This window comes from Myotis myotis, unplaced genomic scaffold, assembly GCF_014108235.1.
Source record: "Myotis myotis isolate mMyoMyo1 unplaced genomic scaffold, mMyoMyo1.p scaffold_m19_p_9, whole genome shotgun sequence".
NCBI classification, from domain to species: domain Eukaryota; kingdom Metazoa; phylum Chordata; class Mammalia; order Chiroptera; family Vespertilionidae; genus Myotis; species Myotis myotis.
The window spans coordinates 57,228,767-57,246,094 of NW_023416401.1; the positions used below are offsets into that span (position 1 = coordinate 57,228,767).

The 17,328-nt window shown below is 46.8% G+C and overlaps 1 protein-coding gene across 2 annotated transcripts; it reads right to left on the reverse strand.

Annotated features, from left to right (window-relative positions):
- Positions 1-107: 107 nt before the first annotated feature.
- On the reverse strand, positions 108-11,736 carry TLDC2 (TBC/LysM-associated domain containing 2). Of its 2 annotated transcripts, none has more exons than XM_036323379.1 (7): positions 11,556-11,736; positions 9,462-9,562; positions 7,286-7,447; positions 6,485-6,637; positions 6,193-6,288; positions 2,103-2,176; positions 108-662 (listed from the first exon to the last, which is right to left on the reverse strand). In XM_036323379.1, exons 2-7 carry the CDS (start codon positions 9,492-9,494, stop codon positions 527-529), a joined length of 654 nt encoding a protein of 217 aa, XP_036179272.1. In that variant the 5' UTR covers positions 9,495-9,562; positions 11,556-11,736; the 3' UTR covers positions 108-526. The 2 variants fall into 2 exon arrangements, with proteins under 2 accessions (XP_036179272.1, XP_036179273.1); XM_036323380.1 differs by having other exon boundaries at positions 9,462-9,572.
- Between the last annotated feature and the right edge of the window lie 5,592 nt (positions 11,737-17,328).

Genomic DNA, 17,328 nt, shown 5'->3' on the forward strand with positions numbered 1-17,328 from the left:
TGGCGTTCACTGTGACGTTCGCTGCGCCAACTAGCGGTGGGGTATCTGAAGCTGGCTCGTAACCCGAATTTTAGCTCGCAACTCAAAGCAAAAAATTGGCTGAGAGACGGCTCGTATCTCGAAAAACTCGTTAGTCGGGGCACTTGTAAGTCAAGGCCCCACTGTACATGAAAATGGTAGTGTTTTGGGGGGTGGTTAAATTTTAGGCAATTTAAGTTTTTAATGTCTTCTGTTTTTTTTCTACAATAAACATGTATTCATTGCATAATTTTTTAGAAGATAATTTTCATGAGGGACTTTGCCCTGCTCAGGTGAGGTGTAACTGGCTTTCACTCCTTCTGTTTCGGCCCCGTGCCTGTCTTGGGTCCCCAGGCCACCAGGAGGCTGGCTCACAGCCACAGTCGGCACTAGGACACTTCACCATTGTGTTTTGGACAGAATGGCCTGCCCCGTGTAAGGGCCTGGATGACATCCATGAGCAGGTCAGAGCACCTGCTACCTCAGGAAGCTGCCCACTGTGAGGCCATCAGCTCAGAACCCAAGCCTCCAGCTCCTTGATGCAGAACTGCTCCTGCCGGGCCAGCACCTCATTGTTGAAGGTCGCACAGGGGTGGCTTCCTCCGTGATACAAGTCTCCATCCAACCACAGCCCAAACTGGCCACTAAAGAGAAGAGGAAAGTCTTGGCATGGCTCTCTCCTGGGTGTTGAGACCTTTCAGACCCACACCATGACGGCTTATATTTCAAAGTCCCTTAAACCGATTTATCCTGAATTGTTGGGAGACTCCACACATTATTCCCCACAGGTTTTAGAGTATTTTTTTTTTTTTACAGTTCAGTGGTTTTAATAAATATATACAGTGGTGCAACGCTCACCACAGTTTTAGAACATTTGGAATGTATTTAAGATGGCAAGGTTTGTTTTCTGTTTTTGCTTTTTGTTGCTGTTGGTAATCCTCACCCAAGGATATTTTTTCCATTGATTTTTAGAGCGAGTAGAAAGGAGAGGGAGAGATATAGAGAGATAAACATTGACGTGAGAAAGACATTCATTGTTTGCCTTTTGCCTCCTGCACATGCCCTGGAGTGTGGAGAATCGAGCCTGCCCTTGACCTGAATCACACTCAGGACCCCCGTGGGTCGACGCTCCAACCACTGAGCTAAACCAGCTAGGGCAAGATAGCAAGGTTTAACCAAAGGAGTGAATCTCAGAGGTGTGGACTCTGAGTCCAAAACACTTCAGAGAGCATCCACGTTAACTCCTTCACCTGACAGCAAACCTAGGCTGGAGCTGGGAAGTGAGTTACTGCAAGTCAGAAAAAGCTGGTGGGTTCTGTGTCCAGCTGCCTCTGAAGGCTGTTCAGGCAGCTGGGAGAGCAGCTGCCTGGTCCTGATCAGTGTTGTCATCTTTGTCCTCAGGATAGGATTAATTCTGCCTCAATTTGCAGGTCATACCAGGGGCAAGACTAACCTTTTCTTCCTAACCCACTCCCCTTCCCACCCCCAACACACACATATACACACCCTTAGGCAGGGTTCCTGGGCAGACTCCAGTGAGTTACATTCCCTAGGATCACGGTGCAGACAGGTAAATTTGAGGCTAGCCTCATCCAACCACGTGGAATGCTCTTCCCAAAGTGACATAAATTCGGACTAAGCGGTCACCGACTGCAAACACTCAGAGGGAGCGTCCATGCCATCCTTTTTCTTCAATGTTGTCTTAGAGCAGTGGTTCTCAACCTTCCTAATGCCACCACCCTTTAATACAGTTCCTCATGTTGTGGTGACCCCCAATTTCATTGTTACAAATTGAACATAATCAAAGCATAGTGACTAATCACAAAAACCATATGTAATTATATATGTGTTATCCGATGGTCTTAGGCGACCCCTGTGAAAGGGTCGTTCGACCCCCAAAGGGATCGCGACCCACAGGTTGAGAACCGCTGTCTTAGAGGGAAGTTGAGGGGCTGCTGAAGGGAGAGGCCTGAAAGTGAACCACCAGCCTCCTCATTTTATGAGACAACCTAGCTCAGCCTTTCTGGATAGAAGGGACCAGAACACAGACCACCCTGAGGCTCTGGGAGGACTGAGACACCCACCTGCCACTGCCCATCATCAGTGAATCCAAGTCTCCTTTCACAAAGAAAGAGTTGCTTCCTGTCCACTTAAAGACCTGGCATGACAGGAAAAGGTTCGTTACTGCCCTGCAGTTCAACTCCACACCACTGGGTGGCAGTATTGTAAAGGGAATGGGACATCCAGGCCCCAACTAAGCCCAGGAAGTATTCTAGGCTCCTGGCTCTTGAAATTTTTTGCCATTCTCTCTGGAGTTCACCTCCTCTTGCTCTGCAGTCTGAATCTCACAGCCCCTCTGTTCTAGTAATAGAACAGAACCTCAGGCTTACTGCTTCCAAAGCTGGAGAGAGGAGGGGAAAAGCCCACAGGAGGTAGGGTCAGGAGTCAGGCCCTAATTCTACCATTAACTAACTGTCCCCTCATCTCTCACTGGAGGTAGCACCAAGCCCACCCATCCCCCAGTGCTGCCTCACACCAGCTCCTCAGCAAGTCTTGCAGGCCCACCCCAGACACCCCCTGACTACCAGTATTTCTGTCCTATCCATCTCTACTCATTCTTGCCCACACATCCACGCCAAGCCACTCCTTGCTGGATCACAGCTTCCACTGTCTCCTGCCCACAGCCCATCTCTACACTGCACTCTGAGTGACCGACTCAGAATCGAATCAGATATTATCATTCCTCTGCCTAAAGCCCTCCAAAGGCTTCCCAGTGCAATGGGAACAAAATCCAACTCCTCACTGTAGCTGGAAGCCAAGCCGGCTCGGACCCCTGATTTTCTCTCTGACCTTTTCCCTTCCTTTCTGACTGCACTTCAGCTACACCGGCCTTTCTGTCCCTGGGACACCCAAAGCTATTCCTGCTTCAGGACCTTCACGCCTTCTGGTCCCTATGCCCAGATGGTCTTCCTGCAGATCCTCAAATGGCTCACTTCTCATTCTTCATCTCAAATGTCATCCCAGAAACATTTCCTGGACCACCCTATCTAAAGTAGCCCTTCCTCCCAGACCCTTTTTCCTTTCTCACTGAGGTGCCCTGTTCATGTGTCATTGCTTGCCCCCTAACATATAAGCTCTGTGAGAGCTGTCTTGATTCCTGGCAGTATTCCTAAGACATGGTATAGATGTGTTTTCTAGTTTGTTTGTTTTTATTGATTTTTTTTTGAGAGAGAGAAACATTGATTTGTTGTTCTACTTATTTATGCATTCATTGGTTGCATCTTGTATGTGCCCTGAATGGAGGTTGAAACTGCAACCTTGGCGTATCAGGACAATGCTCTAACCAACTGAGCTACCCAGCCAGGGCGGTATAGATGTTTGTTGAACAAATAAATTACTCAAGAGTTAATTCAGTTAATACAAAGATTTTTAAAAGGGCTGCAAAAGCATAGTACATTATTGCCTATAATTAGTTGTAAAAAAAAAAAAAAGCGATGGACCAAAGGGTTTTTAGCAAAAAAAAAAAAAAAAAATTAAAAATTAAAAATAAATAAATGGACTAATAAAAGATAAGCCTGGTCTCAGAAGAGATGAGACAATATTAACAAGTGACCACGAGAAGACAGAACCATTCAAGTCCTCTTCTACTTTCATCAAGGAACATGGCCTTTGAACTTGAAGGAGTAAGGTAAACATTGCTACAGAAGAAATTAAGACCATCTTCATGATGCTGCTTGGAGTAGTGGTCAAGGAACTGTTGGGAATTCATGAAGAACGTAAGTCCCAAAAGATCAAAGACAGGCACAAATTAACCAATTTTTGAAAAGTAAGACTTCATAACGATAGGCTAGGAAGACAGATAGCAAGCCCCTGAGAAAATTACTCATTTGTTTTTTTAGCATTTAGCAGCAGGTACTGTTTCAGGCAATGGGTAGAATGGTGACCATAACAGACAAAAATGCCTACTTCATGGGACTTCCATTCTAGTTGGAGGAGGCAAATCCATAAGTAAAATAAATAGTGTGTTAGGTGGTGACAAATGCTAAGTAGAAAAAGGTAGAAAAGGGCTAACAGGTTTCCCGGGGGTAGAGTATTATAAATTTAAATCAGGTGACCAGGGAAGGCCTCTCTGAGATGGTGACATTTGAGAACTGAAGGAGGTGAGAACTAAGCCTTGTGGAGACCCAATGGAGGGCGCTATAGGCAGAACATCATGTGCAAAGGCCCTGAGGTAATAGCAGGCCAGCGTGTTTAATGACCAGCTCAGAGGTCAGTGTGGCTAGAACATAATGAGGTAAAGGAAAAGTAGCAAGAAACAACAACAACCTAGCTGGTGTGGCTCAGTGGTTGAGTGTCAATCCATGAACCAAAGGTCACTGGTTTGATTCCCAGTCAGGGCACATACCCAAGTGCGGGCTCAATCCCCAGTAGGGGGTATGCAGGAGGCAGCCAATCGGTGATGTTTCTCTCTCATTGATGTTTCTATCTTTCTCTCTCTCTAAAAATCAATAAAAACATTTAAAAAGAAAGAACAGTGAGAGGTCAGAAGATGTAGGGACTTGTAAGTTATTTTAAAGACTTTGGCTTTTCTCGGAGTGAGAAAGGAAGCCATTGGCAGCGTGGAGTCCGTGACATGCTCTGACTTAGCTTTTAAAGGGATCATTTCATCTACTGTGATGATTGAAGGTAGAAACAGTAGGAGGCTAGAGCAAGAACACAGGCAAATAATGATGGTGGCTTGAACCATGATGATTGCAAAGGGCATGGTGAAAAGTGGTGGATTCTGGATATAGATAGAAAGAGAAGGCAGAACAGTCAAATTTCGTTGACAGCTCAGACGTGAGGTGTAGAAGAGATGTTAAGAAGGACTCCAAAATTTTTGGTCTCAGCAGCGGGAAAGATGGAGGTGCCAATTAACTTTGTTGGGGAAGATGGCAGGAGGCGCTGTTTTATGGGGGAAAGTCAGCTTTGGACATGTGAGATCTGAAATGCCATGTTTGAGATTTGTGGAGCCACTGGATAGTGTTTGGATGTATGTGAGTTTGGAGTCCAGGGGAAGAGGCCATGAGCACATGGACGGCATAGAAAACTGTAAGAATGGATAGGACCTTGAAGAAAAAGGATAATCAGAGAAGAGCGGAGAACCCAAAACTGAGCTCTAGGACCTGTGATATTAAAAGGCTGGGGAAGATGAGGAGGAACAAAGAATTCTGCCAAGGAGTTGTCAGTTCAGTAAGAGGAAAATTGTAGAATTCTAGTATGTGAACCCCGGAAGGCAAGCGGCGATGACTAGTCTCCAGTGTGGCTTCACTATGGACAACTGACCCCTTTCCTCTTTTCTGATGAGATTACCAAGCAATGCAATAGATAAGGTGCATTCGCCTATCGCAAGGCAGTCCCTAGCTGCTTGTGACCTCCTCATCATATGACCAGATGTTTGTGCTGCTGGATGTGTCTGTAGGTGTCTTGGTCTGTACACTGGAGAGGAGGTACCTAATCGCAAACCAAAGTATCCAGCACTATTTCTCCCTCCATCTTGTATTTCCACTCCCTTCAACTTCCTTTTCCCTCTCTCCTCGGTTAAAACAGCTTGGCCAAACCCCTCATGGATGAACCCTCCCTCCACTCTGCACGCTCTCCTTTGCCTGAACCTGAAGAGCTGAATGTTGCTGGAGGGAAGCACATGCCAAAGTACCTGGCTTGCTTTAAAATTCAGTCTCAACCCTCCCATCAGCATTGCCTGGCTGTCCTTCCGTGTCTCTAGTTTTCTCTCATGGGCTTCCCTTTCCACTCTCGTGATCACTAGTTGATACTTTCTCTCCCCTCAACCTTCACACCACCTCCTCCATCCTTGCTCACAGCGCCCCCAGATCTACCTGCACTTCGACTAAACTTGTCTTTCCAGCCTGTATCTGGAGCAACAAACCTCTTCCTCTCAGAGCCAGTAAGTGGTTGCCAAGGACCTACTGAGTATTTAAACAAACACTCACAACGATGGGCAGGCCAAAGGGGGTGTTCTGCCTGCCACTGCCCTCCTGCCTTCCCTCTGTGGGAAGATTGGAGGACACCAGGCACCCCAGCACAGGGGATGGAGCTGGGGGCCACTGGGACCCTGGGATTTTTGTCCTGCCATAGACCCCCTCCCATACCCTCCCACAAGGGTGGGAGCATCACCTTCAGCTGTGGGGAGAAGGAGAAGAGGAATGTCTCGCCGGTACCATAGAAGCCTTTGCTGAGTCGGAAAGCTGAGGAGGAGAAGGCCCCAAATATCTGGAAAGAAGAAGAACTTGCATTTTGCAGCTGGAAGGAAATAGATGATCCTCTGGAAACCCAATTTCCAAGCTTGGTGATATAGGCTCATCTTAGAGGGGCAGTTGGGGAGCCTAGGGCAGTGCTGGAGGGTGGAGAGGCCCCCAAGGGCCCATCTACACACATCCTTTCCTTAACACTCCCCAGCCCGGCTCACCTGCCCATCCTGGTCCTTCAGCACCAGCAGCACGGGCCCACTGTGGCCCTCCATCTGCCTGTACAGGCTCTGCAGACTGAAGCCATCCCTTGCCGTGCAGAAGGCCAGACTCCAAGAATATCCAATGACTCTCGGGGGGAGGTGGAGGCTGAGCTGGAGACAGGTCCAGAGGTGAGTGGGGGGGAATCCTCATCCTCCCAGTCTCCTTTTACTATCCCCAGGGGTGGTCCCACTCACACAAACAAGATACTTTATAGTTTACAGAGTGGTTTCCTGTTTCCAGGGGACTTTTACACCTGTTAGGAGTAGCCCTCAGAGAGAGACTATTTTACAGATGAAGCTAGGGGAGGTGGTCAGCTTGTCTAAAGCCCACATGGGCAGCAAGTGGCAGAGTCAGGATTTGAACCCAGGTCAGGTCTCTCTCTCCTTGGTCACCCTGACCTCTAGTGGCTGGAGAATAGATGAGGTGCTGAATCCCTCCTCCTAATCCCCCTCCCCTCATCCTCTCATTCCTACCCCAAGTTTGGCTTCAGTTCCCAAGGGCTGGTTCTACTTAAACATTAGTTTATTTCAAATATCCTTCACTTCTTGGCCCAGTGAAGACGGTGACTGGTATTACTGGATTGTTTGACAAGTGGGAAAGGAAAGCCCAGAGGAGAAATGATTTGCCAGGGTGACACAGTGAGCAGGGTTCAGAGCAGGAGTGATCCCAGGTGTCCTTGGACCTGGCTGAGAGTAGGACAGGCGGGTAGGACTCTCAGTCTCAGGGCTGAAATCCTTGCACCATAAACCAGGCCGAACCTGCCTAATCTCTGAGGCTCCCAGAACCTGGCTGGCTTCTGCCAACTGGGGCTCCACGGGATCTTCAGGAGCTGGGGCTGGAGCTGGGGCTGCCTCCTTCTCCTCTTCCTCTTCCCCCTCCTCACCCTCCTCTCCAGACAGAGCGTCCTCCACCTGGCTGGGCTGTGAAGACACAAAGAGGCCTAGTGAGTCAAGGGACAGAAGATACCAGCTCCCACATCTCCCAGGCCTGAGAGCCTCAGCCACCCCTGCCCAGGCCCCTGCCAGCCCAGCCAGAGGAGGCTGGGAAGTGTCCATCACAGACAAGACTCAGTCCCGCCAGCCGGCTTCCTCCCTGGTACCTGCTAGCTAAAGTTTGGAATCACAAACGCCCATCAGATGTGGCCCTGGGCCCTGTGGTTTGTCTGCCTGTGTGCTCTGGACCCAGGGTGGGTGCCAGGGATCCAGTTCTCAGCTCGGGGGCAGGAGAGAAGGGCAGGTGACAGCCCAGCCCTGGGTGCTGTGTGAAATTGTACATGAAATCATCTATAATAATAAAAGTATAATATGCTAATTAGACCAGACGTCCTTCCAGATGTCCTTCCGGATGACCTTCTGGACAAAGCCAGGGCTGCAAGGGAAGCCCAGGTCCCAGTGCCAGAGGGAAGCAGGTGCCAGCAGCCGGGGGAAGGAAGGCCTACTCTTGGCATGAAATTTTGTTCATCGGGCTTCTAGTGATCATAATAATATTAACTAGAGTGGCTGACATTGATCAGCACACACTTGTCCAGGCCCTTGTGAAGTGCTAGCTGTGCACGATCTCTCCGAATTTCCCCAAGAATCCTAAGAATGTGCTGCTTATTCCATTTTACAACAGAAGACAACGAGACCCCCGTCAGCCAGTGAAACAATCATGTCATAGGTGAGGCGTGTGCAGTTTTGTGTAAAATGTGCAATTGTCCATGTGAATGTGTGTGTTCCCTTAAAATAGAGTTGTGCAGGCAAATCAGTGTGAGAAGGTGTTGAATGTAACTTTGTGTTTACCTGCCAATGTATTTGTGAGTGTGAGTTGGGATTGTATAAATACAGGGTGTCCCCCAAAAATGTATACACACTTCAAATGATTATAAAGTCGGTGTTTATTAACATACAGTTCATTTTCAAAATTCAAAAGAATCTACAAAAATGAATAATTTTTTTTGTCAATGCCTGTTTTCAAACTGATGACTGTTCTGGTCCAGGCACTGCTGGTAACTCGAAGTAATGGAATTGCAAACATCAAGAATCATTTCGGCCTGGCAGGCATGGCTCAGTGGTTGAGCATCAACCTATGAACCAGGAGGTCATGGTTCGATTCCCAGTCAGGGCACATGCCAGGGTTGCAGGTTCGCTCCCCAGTGAGGGGTGCACAGGAGGCAGCCGATCAATGATTCTCTCTCATCATTGATGTTTCTGTCTCTCTACCTCCCCCTTCCTCACTCTGAAATCAATAAAAACATATTTTCAAAAAAGAAGAAAAGGGTTAATATGCTTGAAAACATTTTTAAAAAGAGTCATTTTGTTTAGTATTTGTGTACCCTCAATTTGTGGATTGTTGTTGGTTTTGAACCATAAACTTTATCTTTTATGGATCCCCATTAAAAACAAGTCTAGTGGCATTTTAGGATAAATTTTCTTTGTTCAAAGCTTAGTCTGGCTTCACCCATTATTTAAAATCAGATAAACCTGGAAAGGAGTGAAAATTCAGTGAATTATCAGCTGTTAAAGTGTGCATACATTTTGGGGGGATACCCTATATATATGTGAGTCAGGGGGCATGTATGTTAGTACATTCATTCATTCACTCACTCGAGCTTCCACTCTGTTTCAGACACTGCTTTCCTATTCTCCAGGTTCAGGCCTAAGGAGGGGGTCCTCGCTGTGTGGGGCTTCTGGACAGAGCTCCGTCTGGCACCCACTTGAGGGAGGAAGAAATGGAACAGCAGTCTATGCTCCTTGGGGGGGGCGTCTCAGGACCATGGGTCTGGGAGCGAAGGCCCTGGGTTCCTGCTCTGAACTCCAGGCCAGCTGGAGAGGGACTTGGAAGAGGAACAAATTGCCTGCCTGCTTCATCCCTAGCTCAGGCCCCACCCTGCCCGAGAGCTTACCTTCCCCCACCTTTCCTGACCTAACACCCAGCCCCAGCTGGACCCCTTACCAGACGAGTGTAACGCCAGCGGAGTCCTTTCATTCTCCTGTCTGAATCCAGCGGCCAGCAGTGAGCGAGTGAGGCCTCAGTCCTGCCGGGAGGAAGCGCCCCTGGGCGAGGCTGACAGATGAGAGGTAGAAGTCTGGGGCACACCTGGCTTGCTCTATGCTCACCCAGCTGCCCTTTGCTCACTCTCCCTTGTCACTCCCAGCCTGAGTTGTCACTGGGTGTGTCTGTGAGGTCAGCTACACTCGACATTCACGGCCTCACTTGCATGTTAGTTATGAACACACGTTAGCCACAAACAGTAAATTCTAGGAGTGATTCCCTTCTGCCTCCTTGCCCTTCTAGCAGTCTGGCCTAGGAACTTTAGACAAGTCCCTTGCACCCCCAGGCCTCACTTTCCCCACATATAACATGTTGGACCAGATCATCTCAGTGACCCTCGCAATACGGACAGCCTGAGATACAGTTTCCTCTTCAAGCCAACGAGTGCAATATAACAGAGAAGAGCTGCCCAAGGCCAAAAATCGGATTTAAAAAAACAGAAGCAGCCCGGCTGGTGTGGTTCAGTGGTTGAGCATCAACCCATGAGCCAGGAGGCCAGTCGGCAGCACATGCCCTGGTGGTGGGCTCCGTCCCAAGTAGGGGCGTGCAGGAGGCAGCCAATCACTGTTTCTTTCTCATGTTTCGATCTCTCTATTCCTCTCCCTTTCTTTCTAAAAATAAAAAAGATCAATAAAACCATAGTTTTCAAAAAAAACCACACCTTAATTTTTCTAATTAAAAAAGTAGTACACGTGTATTTTTGTAGAAAATTTGAGGAATCTAGACATGAATAAAGAAAAATATAAAAATATTCACACTTCCATCTCTCAGAGATAAACTCTCAACCCTTAGGGGTATTTTTTCTGGTTTTTAATATTTGTTTCATAAACCTATGTATATACATATTTATAAATAGATCATACCCAGGCATAATTTTATAAAGTGCTTTTTCCACGTAACAAATGAGAATTTCCCAAGAACATTCAGTACCCTTTGAACATGTGCTGCTGCTTATTATTTCATCATAGGATGTACATAATTTTTTCCTCAAATTTGTTTGCTTCTAATTTTCTGTGATTAAAAGGAAAACTATAATGAACTTCCTTATTCATAAATCTGATTATGTCCTTTATGATAAATTTCCAAAGTTGAATGCTGGATCAAAAGGTATTAGACACATAGTTCTTGACAAATGTTTCCAAAAAGGTTTCCTGATGTTTAAAGTTGACCCATGTCCAGGTACCTTTAGGGAATCTCAAGGCAATATCTTACAGACTCAAACTAGGATAAGGAAACTGCCCCTCAGAAAGTGGAAGGGACTTACCACAGCAACATGATAGCATAATATGGACGTTAAGAGCACAGGCTTTGGAGGCAGAGAGTTCAAATCCTGGTTTTGCTTCTTACTTGCTATGTGCCTGTGGGCAAGTAACTTAACATCTCTGTGCTTCTGTCTCCTCATCTGTAAAATATCTACCTCATAGGGCTGTTGTAAGAGTCAATGAAGGCCCTAACCGGTTTGGCTCAGTGGATAGAGCATCAGCCTGCAGACTGAAGGGTCCCAGGTTCGATTCCGGTCAAGGGCATGTACCTTGGCTGCGGGCACATCCCCATTAGGAGGAGGCAGCTGATCGATGTTTCTCTCTCATCGATGTTTCTAACTCTCTATCCCTCTCCCTCCTTTCTGTAAAAAATCAATAAAATTTATTAAAAAAAAAAAAAAAGAGTCAATGAAGGTAATACCTCGAGAACTGGGATGCAAAGCCAGGCCTCCATCCTCTGGCTTCAACTTCGTGAGTTAACCCACAGTGCCCAGTGTTTGGTGAGCACAGGATAAATGATAGTGCTTCTGCTACCTTGCCCTCCCCCCCCATCCCCCCCTCCCCACACACACACACACACACACACACATTGCTTCTTTGAGAGATCCAGGGCTCAAATTCCTGACAAGTGACAAGTGGCCACTCGGTCTCCACTTGGCACCTCTGGGACAGATAGTCACTCGTAGGGCCAGGAGCTTGTGGGGAAAGGCAGGAGCCATGGCAATGTACTCACCCTGCTGAGTTAAACTTCTGGTGACTTCCTCCAACCAGTGCAGCCCCGTGGTTTCCTTAGGGCATCTCCCAGACCTTCCAGAGAGGGGGCCACTTCCAGAGCCGACCCTGCCCACCTGGCGGTCTGAATGCCGCAGCTTTAGCTCTGCACCCTGGTGTCCCCGCAGGTGGCTGGCACCTCTGTCCTGGCGCGGCTCCAGGTCCTCTTTGGCTCTTATACTTGTCCTGAGGGCGGTAGGCCCTGGCACTGTGCCTGCTCCAGTTCCAGCTGGGGAGGCCTGGCAATGATTATCATCTATCAGAAACTCAAGTCCCACAAACACACACAAACAAGACCTGGCACCCGCTGGCCTCTGGCTCTGCCTCCGCCAGCCCAAGGGGTGGGGACACTGAACTCCTTGGCTCTAAGACAGAACCTCTCATCTCAGCTACCAGGTGCCACCTGGTGCCTAACACCTGCTACCCAGGCCCTTTTCTCATGGGGCGTAAATGCTACAGGAAAGGTTATGCTGTGGGGTTCTCCCTCAGGTACTCTGTGCTGCAGGGGAAGCCTGGGGCTGCCCCTCCTGGTTCCCCCCTCTTAGATGGGTGATGATTCTTTCCTCATTGGCTTGTCATGACATGAGGTGACAGCATGCACAGGAAGCCCAGTGTTTGGCACACAGTAGGGACTCCATCAGTGGGGGATTACTTCTCTGTCCCCAGCTCACAGTGGGGCTTCAGGGAATGCTGCACTGTTGAATCACAGAACCTCAAAGTTGGAAGGGGTCTGGGCCAGTCCCAGAGCAATCAGCCTCCACTGAGGGCTGGCTCCCCTGGAAAACATCCCACCAAGTGCCCCCCCGCCCCCCCGCCCCAGCCTCTGTTGGGCAGGTGAGCCCATTATTCACTCACTCCATCCTCACACTCCTGCTGGGCTTTGTGGAGGGCAACGGGGTCCCTAGATACTGTGCCCATGGCCAGGTGTGCTGGGGCAGTGCCCCTCCAGGAAGGGTGGGGTGGCAGAAGGACCTCTATTATGGGGGAAACAGGCACATGAAGGGCCCTGTTGTCACCTCAAACATGGCTGTTGCAATACATGTTTAAACTGTAAATGGTTCAGGGGTCATACACCTGGCCCTCCCTTTTCTCCGGGACCCTCTCCCCACCTTCATTCTCCCATGCTCCACACCTGAACCATGGGGCACTTTGAGAAGCCAGAGATATTTGCTTTGCTGTTCCATTCTTTGTCCTCATGTCCCGGAAAACCCAGCCTGTGACCTCTCAGGAACACCAATTCCCATGCTTCCCTGATGGGTCCCAGGCGCCAGAGTGCCAGCCCTCCCAGCTCTGCCTTGTAACTTACTTGCTTTTTTCTTAACCAGACACACGCCACCTCTTTCGGAATGGCAATAGTCATCGCCAGGAAACAATTGAAACGTCCAATAAAAGGGGGAAAGGTTAAATGACCCATGGAACATCCACTCCGCGGATTATTTCTAAGAATTAAAATCGATGTTTGCAAGGAGTTTATGAAGGCACGGGGAAGTGCTCCTCCTGCCCCGTAAAGTGTAAAGCAGCAGGATATAAAATTGTATGTGCAGTATGGTTTCAGCTGCTCTGCAAAACAAGCCTGCAACGTTCGAGAAAATGACTAGAATCCCTTTAGAATATCCCTGGTGTTTGCTGGGCTGACTGGCTTCACTTTGAACCTCAAATGGGTGCCTAAATGGCCTGTCATACACCCTCTCTCATCCTGGGAAGTCTGGTTTATTATTCTCCTCAAAGACTCTCACTCTTGTCTCCTCACTGCATTCTTTCCTGAGAAAATAGAAGCCATCATCAGTCACTCCCTCACCTTCCAGACAGCTTGACCTAATCTCACCCATCTCCACTGTCTTCCTTCCAGGGCAGTGGATGAGGGTCCCTCTTCCTTTCAAAAGCTAGACCCCATCACTGGATCTGTCTCCCCTTCTCCTGCCCTCACTTCTCTCTCTGCTCATCCATCTCTTGCTTGCCCCTCCCTCTCATCGCAACAGTACCCTCCACAACTGCCTGTTTTGATTCTCCTCACACTCCTCTTTGACCCATTCTAGAACTAGGATTCTTTTTTTATTTTTAATTAAAACATTTTCAATTACAGTTGACATTCGATATTATATTAGCTTCAGGAGTACAGTATAGTGCTTAGACAATTACATAACTTACTAGAGGCCTAGTGTATGAAATTCGTGTACGGGTGGGGGTCCCTAGGCCTGGCTGACAATCAGGGCCTACTGGGGCCGTCTCGCCCAGTCCTGATCGGGGCCGGGCTGGCCAGGGCCTGCCAGACGGGGGAAGGGACTGGGAAGGGGAGGTTGGCTGTGGGAGTGCACTGACCACCAGGGGGCAGCTCCTGCATTGAGCGTCTGCCCCCTGATGGTCAGTGCATGTCATAGCGACTGGTTGACCGGTTATTCCAGTCGTTTCGGTCGTTCGGTAGTAACAGTCACTTAGACTTTTATATATATAGATAACTCAACACCCAAAAAACAAGTAATACAATTAAAAATGGGCAGAGGATAAGTTTACTACCCACCTGGCACCCAACATAGTTATTACAACATAAGTAACTCTGTTCCCTATGCTGTACTTTACATCCCCATGACTATTTTGTAACTGTCAATTTGCACTTCTTAATCCCTTCACCTTTTTCACTCAAACCCCTAAACCCTCTCTCATACTGCAGCCATCAGTTTGTTCTCTGTACCTATGAGTCTGTTTCTGTTTGTTTGTTTGTTTGTTTTGTTCTTTATATTCCACATGTAAGTGAAATCCCCTGGCATTTGTCTTTTTCTGTTTGACTTATTTCACTTAGCATAATACCCTCTAGGTCTATCCATGTTTCTGCAAATGGTAAGGTTTCATTTTTTATGGACAAGTAATATTCCATTGTATATACATACATACCACTTCTTCTTTATCCAATTGTCTATTAATGGATACTTAGGTTGTTTCCATATCTTGGCTATTGTAAATGATGTTGCAATGAGCATAGGGATACGTATATCTTTTTAAATTAGTGTTTTGGATTTCCTTGAACAAGTACCCAGAAGTAGGATTGCTGGGTTATAAGGTAGTTCTAGTTTTAATTTTTTGAAGAACCTCCATACTGTTTTCCATAATGGCTGCACCAGTCTGCATTCCCACCAACAGGGCTTGAGGGTTCCCTTTTTTCCACAACCTCACCAACACTTGTTTACTGACCTACTGATGACAGCCTTTCTGACAGGTGTGAGATGATATCTTATTGTGGTTTTAATCTGCATTTCTCTGATGATTAGTGGCATTGAGCATCTCTTCATATGTCTATTGGCTATCTGTATGTTCTCTTTGGAGAAATGTCTATTCAGGCCCTCTGCCCATTTTTAATTGTATTACTTGTTTTTTGGGTGTTGAGTTGTATGAATGCTTTATAAATTTTGGATATTAACCTCTTATCTGATGCATCATTGGCAAATATCTTTTCCCATTCAGTAGGTTGTCTTTTCGTTTTATTGATGGTTTCCTTTGCTGTGCAAAAATGTTTCAGTCTGATGTAGTTGTATTTATTTTTTCTTTTGCTTCCCTTGCCTGAGGAAATATGTCAAAAATATATTACTAAGAGCAATGTCAAAGAGTTTACTGCCTATGTTTTCTTCTAAGAGTTTTATGATTTCTGTTCTTAAAGTATTTAATCCATTTAGAATTAATTCTTGTATATGGTGTAAGAAAATGGTTAGTTTCATTTTTTTTGCATGTATCTACAGTTTTCCCAACAGCATTTATTGAAAAGATTGCCTTTACCCCATTGTATATTATTGTCACCTTTGTCATAATTGACCATACAGATATGGGTTTATTTCTGGGCTCTCTATTCTGTTCCATTGATTTATGTGTCTGTTTTAATGCCAGTACCGTGCTGATTTGATTACTATAACCTTGTAGTATATCAGGTAGTGTAATACCTCCAACTTTGTTCTTCTTTCTGATTGCTGTGGGTAGTCGGGGTCTTTAGTGGTTCCACATAAATTTTAGGATTATTGTAGAAACAGGATTCTTAATTCCTAGTTCTAGGTCAGTTTTTTTCTCCCTACATGGCCTGAGGTGGTCCCCTGGATTTAAATATTGTTTAAATGTTGATGACTCATCATGACCTCAGACCAGCAGCCACTCTGGGCTCCACGCTCATACATCAATTGCTTATGTGTTCTCCACTTGGATGACTCCATAAACATCTCAAGTGGAATGTGACCAAAAAGAACTGTCATTTCCCCCTCCAAACCTGGTCTTTCTTACCCCCGACAACCTCCAAGCCTGTCCTGTCTTATTAAATGATACCATCATTCATCCTGAAACTAAAGCCAGAAACTGGGAGTTGAACTTAACTTCCTTTTTCTGATCTCTCACTTCCAACCAAGGGTGTCTGACTCTTTGAAGCTCCAGAACATCTCAAGACTACCCTCTCTTGCCGAAACCGTTTTTGGCTCAGTGGATAGAGCGTCGGCCTGTGGACTGAAAGGTCCCAGGTTCGATTCCGGTCAAGGGCATGTACCTGGGTTGCGGGCACATCCCTAGTAGGAGGTGTGCAGGAGGCAGCTGATCGATGTTTCACTCTCATCGATGTTTCTAACTCTCTATCTCTCTCCCTTCCTCTCTGTAAAAAATCAATAAAATATATTAAAAAAAAAAAGACTACCCTCTCCTTTCCTTCTCCGCTGCCTCCACCCTCACCCATGCCACCATTGTCTCTCAGAGGCTGGTTCAATAGCCCTTAACCTATTTTCTAGCCTCTCTTCTTACCAACTGCTAGTGTGATCTATTTAAAACACAAATTAGATTCTATCGTGCCCCTGCTTACAATCTCCAATGGGTCATCATTGCATCCAAAACAAACCCCTGCTGTCCAGTCAGCATGACTCAGTGGTTGAACCTCAACCTATGGATCAGGAGGTAACAGTTCCATTCCCAGTCAGGGCACATGCCCGGGTTATGGTTTGTGGGCTGGCTCCCCAGTGTGGGGTGTGCAGGAGACAGCCAATCAATGATTCTCTCTCATCATTGATGTTTCTCTCTCTCCCTCTCTGAAATTAATAAAAATACAGTGCTGCCCAGAACATGCCTTGCTCCTGCTGTCCACTCCAGCTTTATATATATTGTCTTTGTTCCATCACCCATCAAGTTCCAGTCACATTGACCTCATTTTCTTGAATATCTATCAAGCTTGTTCCTCCTTCAGGTTCCCCTACTAATTCCTCTAATTCTCCCTCAGCCAGTTTCTTTCATGATTGATATAATGAAAAACACACACAACACTTCAGTTTTTCAAAAAATCATCTCCTCTAAGAGGGCTTCCAGGGTTTAGCCTCCATTTAGTTTCCATTATGTTGGTAAATTTAGCAGCTTTGATGAGAGAAAACAAACTTTTCCCCTGGGTAGTCAGCATCCTCATTTCTAACAATCTGTTAGAATTATTTTTTCTGACATATTCTTATTGCTTAAATGATATAGTGTCCTAATCCGTGCCTTCTTGAGTAGAGCTTTTACAGCACACACTGGGTGCCTGAGCTGGACACTGCCCAATGAGGCAGCACAACAGGCTGAGATTGGATGGCCCTGGGGTAAAATCATTTCCAGCGCTGCTCTTGCAAGCTGTATGACCTTGGACAAGCATGCCAGCTGTCCAGTGCTGTGTAACAAACTACCCCAAAATGTAGTGGCTTAAAACAACAGTATTTATTTTGCAGTTTGGGACAGCTCATTTCCGCTCCACTTGG